This window comes from Engraulis encrasicolus, chromosome 1 (genome assembly GCF_034702125.1).
Source record: "Engraulis encrasicolus isolate BLACKSEA-1 chromosome 1, IST_EnEncr_1.0, whole genome shotgun sequence".
Classification (NCBI taxonomy): domain Eukaryota; kingdom Metazoa; phylum Chordata; class Actinopteri; order Clupeiformes; family Engraulidae; genus Engraulis; species Engraulis encrasicolus.
Window position 1 is genome coordinate 31,889,435 of NC_085857.1, and position 12,734 is coordinate 31,902,168.

The 12,734-nt window shown below is 43.8% G+C and overlaps 1 protein-coding gene across 1 annotated transcript; it reads right to left on the minus strand.

The window, feature by feature from the left end:
- Window positions 1–2,322: 2,322 nt before the first annotated feature.
- On the minus strand, window positions 2,323–6,020 carry inab (internexin neuronal intermediate filament protein, alpha b). Its single transcript, XM_063200110.1, has 3 exons — window positions 4,941–6,020; window positions 3,410–3,534; window positions 2,323–2,806 (listed from the first exon to the last, which is right to left on the minus strand). The coding sequence occupies exons 1-3, from the start codon at window positions 6,018–6,020 to the stop codon at window positions 2,485–2,487; spliced, it is 1,527 nt and encodes a 508-aa protein (XP_063056180.1). The 3' UTR covers window positions 2,323–2,484.
- Window positions 6,021–12,734: the final 6,714 nt, after the last annotated feature.

A 12,734-nucleotide genomic window follows, 5' to 3' on the forward strand; every position in this document is an offset into this window, starting at 1 on the left:
ATACAATTCTAGGTTACGCTTGGCCCCAAACCGAATAGCAAAGATGTGGTGCTTTTTCCCCTTTTTTTCTTTCTTCATTTCTTTCTCTTTTTATTATTACAAATTCATTCGTTTTTATTGTTATTGGCAACCCATGCAAATTGTGCTAACAGACATTCACATAGCTTTAATCTGGAACAACTTGTGTGATCCTTGCCTTTCATTGTCCTCTAACATTCTGATTTCATTGCTTCTATCAATCTTTCACACACTTTCTTTTTTTTACCTCGACACCTTTTCTTTTCTCTTTTCACACACAATGAAACAAACATACGCCTTCACAGCTACCTCGCAACCCATGGCCTTCCCACCCTTGAACACCTGTTTGATAGTCAAGCCTACACACAACAACATGGCATTCGTTGCCCCAACACCACTAACAACAATAAGTGCCCTGAAGTTTTTAGTATACTACTTTCACCAATGATCACACAAGCAGAGCACAGCAGCATTGTGACGAAAAAAGGCAACATTAAATCCAGTGAGCGAGCAATCACATAATACTCCAGCATTTATTACTCTCGCAACTAGCCTAGCCAGCCTAGCCTAGCCTAGCCTCGCTAGATAGCCAGCTACAAGCACATACTGAGATCGAGGAATGGGCCTATGGAGAGGTAATGGAGAGGGTTACCTGGGATCATCTTTGGAGCTAAAGTGGGGCAATCAACAAGTTCGGTGGAATGTGTGGAGGAATGGCTCAGTGATAGTCACCATGCAAACATGAGATATACGTCATGCAGAGTTTTATTACTATGCTGGGATTGGTCTAGCTAGCGTTACTATAGTAGTTGCTAAAGGGGAAGGATAAGGAAGGGGTGGGGGAGGTAAGGGTCCCATTATTGGTAACCAAGAGTGATCTTGGAGAGGAATTGTTCTTTTTTCTTTTTGTTGAACAATTTTGGGTTTTTGGTGGAAAACGGTGGTTCCATTATTGTGACTGATGAGGTCACAATTGCACTTCATAGTCAGTAGCCGGGATACAGTTACTCTGAAAAGGGAGTGTGAACCGGGACAGTGAAACGGATGTAGTAGCTTAGCAGTGATGGGACTAGTATTTTTCCGCTTAAAGGACACGTGTGTTTTTTTTCTAGAAAGTGCTTTGGTGGGTGTGATTGCTCACCTCACCCATAAGTGTCAAAGGATTTAAAAGCCACCTAGCCACACCTTAGCAGCAGTCTTGTTCACAAACCTCAATAGTGTGCTCGCTTTCACTGTCAACAATGACATGCTACACTGGCAGCTCAGCGGAAAACTAGCCCACACCTAGCCTGAGAGAAACGTCAAGCTGTTTTAAATGCCATTGTTTTTTGTTCCTGACTTATCTTGCTTCTGTGTGTCTGACTAAAAACGGACGGCAACTGTTTATTGAGCTGAATATAATAATATAACCACAAAGTGAGCTTCTTGATATTGTGACACAAAACATCCAGTGTGTGATGTGTGTCACGCAAATTGAAAGCACCTACTCTCAACACGCACACACAGGTGTGTGCTCTAACTGTCTTGCCAACCAGCCTGGATCTTTAGTTGCAGCGGTCAGAGCGCAGGTTTGCTACGCCCCGGAGGCCCCAAGTTCTAAGTCAGGTGGGTCAAGAAGCCCGATTCTATGGTGTAGCGGTCAGAACACACGTTTTCAAGCTACCCCAGAGACCTAGGTTTGACGCCGCACGGGGCAACGCTCCTCACCCTCCCCCACAACGCGCAAAAGACAGAGTTGTGTGGTCTTGGAATGTGTATAAGGAGTAAGACTGTACTAGTGGAAGAAGTAGAAGTAGTGACTATCGGCAGTGCACTTAAGGTCTGACATCTACATTATGCAAGAGATTGGGGAAAACCCCCCCCCACACATTTTGCCGGGAGCTTTCCCCGCAGGTGACGCACTGCAATAGTGCGTCACTGAGAAACTGTTAGAGTGTGCCTTTGAGAAATTCTAAGAGTGTGCCATTGAGAAACTGCAAGAGTGTGTCGTTGAGAAACTGCAAGAGTGTGTATGTTCCTATACGTCAAAAGTGCCTCCTGACTCTTTGGTGCTCAGGAGAGTGCAGAATGCTTAGATGGGACTGGCGTCCATCTTGAGACAGTAGAGAGAACAGGAGAGAGAGCGAGAGCGAGAGCGAGAGAGAGAGAGAGAGAGAGAGAGAATTACTAAGTTTGGTTAGTGGAGAGTAAGCTTGTACACACTGGATTCCTCTCTGAGACAACCCCTGAGGAAAAAAAGGGGAAGGACAGAAGGAAGGAACAGGGAAGGGGGAGTGGAGAAGTGGAGGGACTAGGAGAACGGGGGTGGAATAAAGGACAAAAAGGAAAGGAGGAGGAAGTGGTAGGACGGAGGGAGGGAGGGAGCGAGTTTCAGAAGAAGAAGAAAAGAGAAGGTGTCGGGTGTGGTTTTGTCGTCATCATTTTTGTAAATTGCTAATTGTTTTTTTGTTGGTTGTGGTGTTTCGTTTAGTTCTTCTGGCTGGTGGTATCGTCTTGCTTCTCCATCTTCTTGGTGGTCATCATGGTCTCCTCGTACATCTCCCTCTTGCTGCTGCTACTGGACTTCTGGCTCTGGTTATTCTGGTTGTTCTGCTCGTCATCCTTGTCATTCTTGTCCTTCTTGTTGGAGCTAGAGCTGCCGCTGCCGCCGCTGGTGGTGGTGGTGTACATGCGGGTCTGGTAGCTGTAGCCCTGGCCGCTGCCGCCGCCGCCGCCCATGGACATGGAGGAAGGCATGGAGAAGTTGACGCCGGTGCTGATGCGGGTCTCCTCGCCCTCCAGGAGTTTCCTGTTGAAGGTGATGAGGAGGAGGAGGATGGGAGAGGAGGGTGGTTTTGGAGAAAGACGGGGAGATGAAGGGAGAGAGAGATAAAGACAGAGAGAAGGGGGCAGAGAGAAGTGGGCAGAGAGAGAGAGAGAGAGAGAGAGAGAGAGAGAGAGAGAGAGAGAGAGAGAGAGAGAGAGAGAGAGAGAGCGAGAGCATGAGGCATCAGCCGCGTGCATGTGTGTGTGTTTGGGGAGGGGGAAGGTGTGTGTGTGTGTGTGTGTGTGTGTGTGTGTGTGTGTGTGTGTGTGTGTGTGTGTGTGTGTGTGTGTGTGTGAGGGAGAGAGAGAGAGAGAGAGCAAACGAGAGAAATGATGAATGAGAGAAGGATTAAGTAATTGATTTGCTTCCGAGGAGCACAGCATAAATTAACCATGAGAGTCCTGCTGTTGGCCATTTATCTCCAAAATGTGTCTCCTCTTGTAAATCAATTCACATTTACAGTGTGTATGACTTTGCACAGCAATAAATGTATATACCAGCTGCACATTATGAATAACAATGCATGAGTAATGGTTATTAACGTAACAGATTTAAAATCCATACAAGACGTGGTGGTAGACCTACCTGTATGCAGCAATTTCAATATCCAGGGCCATCTTGACATTCAGCAAGTCCTGATATTCCCTCAGGTGACGAGCCATCTCGCTCTTTGTGGTCCTCAGCTCGTTCTCCAGCTGAGCAATGGAGTCCTTTTAGAGAGAGAGAGAGAGAGAGAGAGAGAGAGAGAGAGAGAGAGAGAATTTTCAATTTAGTTTTAATAATGCGCTTTAGCAACACTATTACAGAGACAGAGAGATAGAGAGAGAGACAGAGATCATTTTCAATTTAGTCTTAATTTGCGGCTGTAATGCTACACTATAACTAAGGCTTAATAGATGAAGATTTTTACCATTCGTTTTGAGAGAGAGAGAGAGAGAGAGAGAGAGAGAGAGAGAGAGAGAGAGAGAGAGCATGGCGTGCCATGTCATGCAGTAAGTGAAGTTGGTTGCTTTTTGTTTATGAATAATTGATTAGATTACTCTTGCATGAGTGGCTTCCCTCAACCCTCAACCTCTGTGTTACATATGTAAGGCTGATTTTATCACCTCAATATAGCCTTATGGATTATTTATTATTCAATACTTCCCTCCTGGTATTATTATTTTGCATCTATCATATTCACACAAGCCATTGAAATCGATAGTGCGCTTGTTTTCTCTCAATTTCCCACAAATATCCGTATCGAGATGGTGTAGTCAAACAGCATAATTGACACAGTGGAAGTTTTAAAAATAAACCATTTAGAAACCCTTCCAAACAGCAAGATACATTTGAAGTGTCGCTTGACCTTGGCTCGTGGGCGTGCCCCTCACAGCGGTAAATGCTGCGAGTCGTGCGCTTCACTTGTCAGCACCATGGACAGTACTTTCCAATCACGTATCCCAGACGTGGCAATTACGATTTCACTTATTTTCAGTGGCTAGATTCCATTTAACTTCAAAAGACTATTTACGGCCATTCTGTGACGTTACATGTGTTGTTTACACCAAAAGGTGCAGTCCGCTTGGCATCTTTTTTAAAGTTGGTAGCCTACTTTCAAATGAACACTATGTCCAGACTCCAGACACAAAGAGTTAACGCCCATGTTTCAAATCTTCGTTCAACATTGATGAACTATGCGCTTGCTTCACATTAATTACTCCCAGTTATAGCCATTTTCTTTGCAGTGTGTTATTTATCACATACATCTAAAGTTTAACCTATAGGCCTATGTAAATTATTTTAGAAACCAAAACATACTCTCAACTATGATATTTCTAAGCAGCATCTTAACTGGTGCCCTTGCGCCACGGAAACTACTCCCAAATATGTATTTTGTTATTTATCACATAAACCTGCAGTTTAACCCAGGCCTATGAAAATATTTTAGAAACCAAAACATATTCTCAACTATGATATGTCTAAGCATCATCTTACCTGTTAGCCCATGCACTTGCATCACGGCAATTACTTCCATTTATATTTATTTTCTTCTTACTTTCAATAAGGCTATATTTTTCTTTGCAGTGTATTATTTATCACATAAACCTAAAGTATTTCTAAAGCATTATCTTACCTGGTAGCCCATGCACTCAGAGTTGTGCCTGTCCTCCATCTCGCGGATCTGCCTTTCCAGGGACTCGTTGGTTCCCCTCAGGCTCTCGATCTCAATGGTCTTGGACTGCAGCTGGCGGCGGAACTCGTTGATCTCCTCGCGGCTGGCGCGAATGGCCTCGTTGCTGCGGTTGGCCTGCTCGCTCAGGTCGCTGAACTTGGACTTGTACCACTCCTCGGCCGACTGCAGATTCTTGGCGGCCACGCAGTCGTACTGCTCGCGGATCTCCTTCAGCGCGGAGGTGAGGTCCGGCTTGGCCACCTCCATCTCCACGGACACCTGCGCCGCCTGGATCATGTTCATCAGCTCGGCCACCTCCTCCTCGTGGACTTTCCTCAGGAAGTTGATCTCGTCCAGCAGGGACTCGACCTTCTTCTCCAGGTCCAGGCGCACCATGGTGGCGTCGTCCACGTCTTTCTTGAACACCTTCAGCGTGTGCTCGGCTTCCTCGCGGGCGCGCACCTCGTCGTCGTATTTGCCGCGGAGCTTCTGCAGGTCGTCCTCGATGCCGTCGCGCTCGATCATGATCTGAGACTTCTCGCCGTTCAACTCCTCGATCTGGGAGCGCAGCTCGCGGATCTCTTGCTGGTAGAGGTCCGCCAGACGGGAGGGCTCGGTCGTGCGCTGGCGGAGCGTCACCAGCTCGGTCTCCAGGACTTTGTTCTGCTGCTCCAGGTTGCGCACTTTGTCGATGAAGGTGGCGAAGCGGTCGTTGAGACCCTGCATCTGCTCCTTCTCGTTGGTGCGGATGATCTTGAACTCATTGTTGAGCACGGAACTTTGGGACAGGTCGAAGTTCTCGATGGGCATCAGAGAGTAGTTGCCGCCGCCGGAGCGCATGTTCATGTTGCGCTTGTAGGAGGTGAGGGAGGAGGACGCGCTGGTGCGGGACAGGGAGTGGGAGCGGTAGCCGTGGCGGGACGAGCCGCTGCCGCTACCGCCGTGGCTCATCATCCTAGACGGGGAAGAGTAGCGGGGAGAGTCCCCGAAAATCTTCCGGTAGGAAGATGCATTGTAGATGTCAGATCCGTAGCTCATCATCTTGGCGACGAGGAGGAGGAAAGAAGGAGGGAGCCGAACCGGTGCTGCGGCTCACTTTATATACCGGGCGAACGGGCCAATCAGTAATTGGCTAAAGCTGATGTACCGGGCAGTAACCTGTCTCGCTGCAGATGTGGCGAAAAGAGCCTGCCCCCTCCCCAAAACGTCAAGCCTATCCCCGCGCACCTCCTATGTGTCTATGAGGGGGGTTTCACTGCATAGCGCAGTGGCACGTTACCGTCATATGATAGTATGCAAGTACAGCCCGTGTGTGTGTACGTTGGGAACGTATACAGCGCAGCAGGTAGGCTCGAGCCGGCCGGTGCATGGGTGGAACTGTCCGTTTTGGTGCAGTGCTGATGTCAGCGGGAATGATTTTTACCCAAGTCAGAACATTGAGTGCAGAGGTTTCGCTGGAAAGACGCACAGACTTCAACTTGATTCATATAGGCTAGGATTATTGTAGTTAGTCAGTTAGGCAGTTTATAACCCAGATTATGAGTTATAATCCATAGCAGTTTTGGTGCAGTTTGTGTAAACCCTTCTCGACCCAAACACTTACTCCATGGAATGACAACAACTGCACTTTCGCTCATTATCCCGTTGTCATCATTTCAGAGACAGAGAGTATAACTTGGAGATGCTGTTTTTGATTTCTGGTGCACTCTGACTCTTGTGGAGTCGACATCATGTGCAGCTGAACATGAGGAGAGAGCCCACTCTGGCAAGAGCAGTCTGATGCTGACCTCTATTGGTGAGAGGAAGCCACGCACAGAAACAACCTGAAAATGCGCAGTCGACATTTGGCATCACTCTCAACTGCACTATGCATTTCACGGTGCGTAAAAAAGTTGAAAGATTTTGGCAAGTGAGTTGCAAAAGAAATCCTTGCTAGTAGACATGTACATGGTGTTTAATGCTACGCACAACGAACGGAATGAAAATCTTTTTTTTCAATCCATTATTTTGCTGCAATAGCCGGCTTGCCTACAAACAGAAATATTGACACTTTGGCCACCACCAGCCATCAGCCTTCTGCATCATCCCATCATGAAAGTAGGCCTATTGATCAGTAGCATTATGGAATTGCCTTGGAGCTATGAAAGTCAATATAATAATTATATAAGTAGGCCTATTACTTTAAATGAGGATGAAGGCCTTAGTCATGGCTCAACCAGCTACCACAGAAATGTAACACTGGGGACCAGGTTCGTTTTGTGGCCCAAGCACATTTCTCGATCCTCCCCTGTCTCGTAATCCCTCTCACTTCCTGTCACCATCTCACACGGTTCTGTCAAATGAAGGCATAAAGCCCCAAAAGTCTTTAACCCTTTGAGGAGTACCATCACAAATATGTGATTAGAATTTTGCCCAAATTTTGGGTTCTCATTATGATGTCATGGGAGCTGTAGAGTGTTCCAGTAAAATTCTAGAAGAACCTCTAGAAATTCCTTAATCCTCAAAGGGTGAAAGGTCCACTGCGTAGGATTGTGGCTATAGGCAACTGCTCATTGAAGCTGTGCTGCCTATTGCCAAATTTGATCTTTTCATTAATATTAATATTAATAAATAATATACCAGTTTTTACTAGTAAACCAAAAGGCAGTATGTTTTGCAGCTAAAAATGTCTATTTCTGGAAATTAAAAATGGAAGGACATGGAGAAGATCCACCTTTTAATGTATGAAAAGTGCAATTTTCCCAGTCACAATGAACATTTGATGCTGGTGGTAAGTGGAAAAGGTAACATTTGTGAATAGGCAGCCTACATTCAAGAAACAAACTACTAAAAATATCACACAGCGCGCCTTTTAAATAAAATTAAGATTTACACAAGATTGCAAGGACGGTGTCGACTACTGCAGACAGTTTCCTCCTCTCACTAAGAGAGTGCTTTCCTGTCTGTGCAGTGGTGCACTTTAATTGGGACAAGGGAGGCCCTTCCTTAACCTGTTTATCTTCACGTGGAGGCATGTGACTGCCTTAACCTGCTGAAACAAACATCATACCAGGAAATAGTAGCTCAGTTCTCGTAATTCGTGAAAATATTAAAATTGTGAATGAAGAGCAGCAGCATATACTTGGAAAGTAAATGACCAAAATGACATGCTTTATCTTCAAGTGGACACATGTGATTGCCTAAGCCTGAAAACCTGAAACAAACATCACCTCATGACGCTTCCCTTCTCTGGGGTCCGAGAGGCCCGGCCGCAACCCCCAGATAGAGTATAACACTTCAGGAGTCAAAATTACTGGCACTCTAATAGTGTTGCTGCCCCTTAAAGGTGCACTGTGTAATAATTTTAGTAGTTTATTTCCAGAATTCATGCTGCTCATTCACAAATGTTTCATGAATGCTTTTTCATGAATACTTACCACCGCCATCAAGTTCTAAGTATTCGTTATGACTGGGAAAATTTCATACATGAATAGGGGGATCTTTTCCATTGTCAACTATTTTGAATTTTAGCTGCAACACTTACTTTGGTCATACTAATAAGTATTAGTTCATTTTTTAGTAAATATTCATGAAAATATCTAATTTGGCACTAGACAGCACACTTTCAATGAGCAGCATAGTTGCAATACCCACTCTGGCCACAATCTTACACAATGCACCTTTAATGCATGCCGTTCCACCAGTAGATCACTGTAATAGTCATTGAAAAGTTACCTACCATAGTACTACACACTACTATGACATAACACAGGGCCTTTAGTAATGTACTGGTCTAGGGCTTGGTCATTACCATTCTGGTAACAGCTAATTTATAACAGGGGTGGTGTCTTAACACGTTAAGTCAGTGTAAAATTATGCAGGTGCGCAGTAAAATGCTGTGTTCATTCAACATTTTGAGACAGTCGATTAACATCTTCTGTAGTGTTTTTGGTCCCACAGTACTTGCTAAGTGTTATATTAATACTACATTTTTTAAGAACTGTGTGGTCAGTGTAAATAGCAGAATGGTATCTTAAATTCAGTTAATTTCAGATATACTTTTAACAGCCACAGTATTTTTTTACTGTATGCTTCTCTGGATAGGGGTCTGGCCCTAACCCCCGGAGGGTTAGCGGTAGCGGTTACACCAGTTATTCCATTCACCTAATAAAATGGCTCAACATTGTTACTGAAAACTAAACTAAACTAATACCCTAAAAAAAGAAAAACCCCAAATTTGATCCAACCAGCGCAGAATCAGGTACATCGTGGTATACGTATGTAGACCAGTTAGTCACTGAAGTTACTTTGTTGGAAGGAAACTATGGCGGGTTTCTTTTTTTTTACTTCTACGTGTATTTTAGCCACCTCTGCAAACCCCCCTGCAAAGCAACCTTTAGCCTATCTCCTTTGTCTTATCTCTCCTCCGCTGCAGGCATGCCACAACCACAGACTTACATAGGGTGCATTCCAATATGCGGACTTCCGTCCTCCCTTGCTCACTTGCCTGCTTGTGATCTCATGATGATGTCACTGACGACAGAATATTAATTCAATATCTTGCAAAAGCACAATTCTCATGTCATGTTCTCATTTGCAATCAGGATGGTATATTGAAAACAGTCTCCCAAAAGTTGTTGTGGCTATGCTGACAGCCTGGAAACTTTATTGTTTTCTCCACAAAGGCGGGGCCAGGAGGCGGAGCAAGGCCACAAGCACAGGTGGACGACGGGAGTGGGCATATTGGAAAGCACCCATAGACATGCAGCAGACATATTATGTTTCTCAACCTTTTGTAGACCAAGGACCACTACCGTCATCGTTCCTTTCTCAATGGACCACCTGTACACTGAACTGACGGGCTTGTTCACGCTACAAGTTTTAGTCTGTGCAAATTGAGCTTTAATTAAAAATAAAGAAATGAATAAATTCACAGGCCAGTCTTATTGTAGTGAGAAAACGTTTAGATATTGTGCTGTGGCGCCTCTCATACCATGTAGGCCTACATGGGGACCTGGGTTCAAGTCGGGCCCTGTTCGTTTCCTGGCCCTACCCCATCTCTCTCTCCCCACTACTGTCCTGTCACGGCTTTGCTATCCTATCATAATTAAGGCACAAAACCCTCCAACATGGATCGTCACTCGTCATAGCTCCGAATAAACAGCGGTTATCTCTCATGTCATAAAGAACAACCAGTTTAAAATGTTTTTTAAATGAATGCTACCACTTTGTAATAGGCTATATTGAAATATAAACTAATCATGTAGATTTTCGATAGGCCTACATTAAAATAATATGACAAAAATTGGTAGGGACAATTTTATATCCCTAAAATATTGGTAGGGACATGTCACAACCTTCCCCCCCTAAACCTACGCCCGTGCAATTTCCCATCGGAAACCTAGTACATATGGTTAGCAATGATGCTTTCGAGAAATGGAGACCAGACTTTGAGACACTGTATATCACCAGAAACCTAAAGCTCTCATACCCTCAATCATATCATGGATCCAAAGCACTCTCCTTCGAGTCAAGGTTGAAGTTATAATAAAAACCCTTTATCCCATTGACGCCTAAGTCACCTGCAAAAAAGGGTGCTGAATGACTGAGCCCTTCTTAAGAAAAGCTGCCCTTAGCCTATAAAAACCTAAATATCTCAGCTTCTGAAGCACATAAAAATATACAATAAGTTGCATTTAAACGCTAAGACCCTCTTCTTTCATTAGAATGTTTTCATTCATCTCAAACAAACTGAGATTTTTAATAAAGTTGTCTCAAATCTCATGCGCCTGAATGTTGCGTAATGACGCTCCAGGCGCCAGGGCCAATGTTGCGCAATGCAACATCAGGCATCAATGGGTTAATCTACATTGGGGTAAACAAACTTACAAACCCCAACTCCGGTGAAGTTGGGACGTTTGGTAAACAGTGAATAAAATCAAAATGCTATCATTTTCAAAACATTCAGTCTATTCATTAGATGGAGAATAGTGAAAAGACAACATATTAAGTGTTAAAACCGAGAAAAAATATTGTTTTGGGGGACATATGTACTCATTTCTAATTTGATAAATCCAACACGTCTCAAAAGAGTTGGGACGGGGATCAGTGAAATTTAGTAAACATCCAAATAAGATAAAACAACAAAGAAGAACATTTCAAAATGAATTGTACTGACGGACAATATAGGTGCCCAGGTATAAGATCATCACAGAGAGGCTGAGTCACTCAGAATTAAAGATAAAAAGGGAATAATTACCATAGTTATTACATAAATTTTTGAATTCCCTTTGATTTACCACGATTGAGTGTATATAAGACATATTTTTGTTACTAAAATCATTGTATAGGTTCATGACATCATGAAATATATATTGGCTGTAGTCTCACTCTAGCACTCCAGGAATTAGAGCTATTGAAAATTGACCATATTAAGAATGCTTAATGCGTGCAAATGATACAGGGGTGTAACATTCCCCTAAGCACCTGAGCTCACTTGAAATAGACCCAGAAGACATGGGAAACTGTCCTTTGCTTACAGAAGTCAGCAGAAGTCCATTCTTTTTGACAATAATAGAGCATTGCACATCCTGTGCTACAGTGAAAATGGACCATCCAACTTGTGTTAGTGCTAACTTCAAAAGTCAGCCTCCATGATGGCATGCGGGTGCAGTAGTGCATTGGTTAAGATGTTCTCACTCATCTCTAGAGTTAAATACAGTGCTGAATGGTATAAATGGGTTTTAAACAGCATGAAAAGCCACTCATGCATTATATTTTGAAGGGAGATCTTCGATTACTGCCACATAGTAAGGTCAAATTGCATTCTCTACTATGTTTTAACAGTTTGGCTCCATCATAAGGACCAGCAGGTGATAAAATGGTGGGCTTTTGGTCAAGACCTGTCACACTGTAAGCACTACAGAAAGGAAAACATTGCAAAATATGACAAGGAATACACCCACCATTTAAGCTGGTGAAATCATGTCCAAGATAGGAATTAACACTGTTTTTTTTTTATATAAAATCATCTCATCGGTTAATGTATTTAACTGTTAAGTGTTGTCTTTTGTTTTGTTTTTAGTCTTCCTCGACATTTGCTGCCATTAATTGTCCCCGTCCCAACTCTTTTGAGACGTGTTGGATTTATCAAATTAGAAATGAGTACATATGTCCCCCAAAACAATATTTTTTCTCGGTTTTAACACTTAATATGTTGTCTTTTCACTATTCTCCATCTAATGAATAGATTGAATGTTTTGAAAATGATAGCATTTTGATTTTATTCACCGTTTACCAAACGTCCCAACTTCACCGGAGTTGGGGTTTGTAAAAACGCCGACCGGTTTCAGTCGTCTGGCCTTCGTCAGGGCGTGGTTAAAACACAGGTACCTTTTTCTATGAAGCCTTAACAGGATTAACCAGATGCACCCCTTCTACCTGGAGAGAAGACTTTGAGCGCTCGCTATCCTTTTCCTTTTGCCATATCATGGACCCACTGGGAAGCTCTGGGAGTCGCTGCGTCATCCTGATATCCCCTATCTGCACCTAATGGACAAAGCAATCTCAATACATAGGTTTCCTGTTTACACACATTCATGCTGTGAGGAGGGGCAAGTTGCTAAGCAAGCCAACCAGCTGTTTCCAACAATCAGAGGTTGATGAGAGCGCAGCCAGGGATTGTTTACAAATCCATGTACATGTATAGAGCAGAGGTTCTCAACCCTTTTTCGAACCCTGTGGGAAACTCCAACTACACAGCACTCCACAGCACAC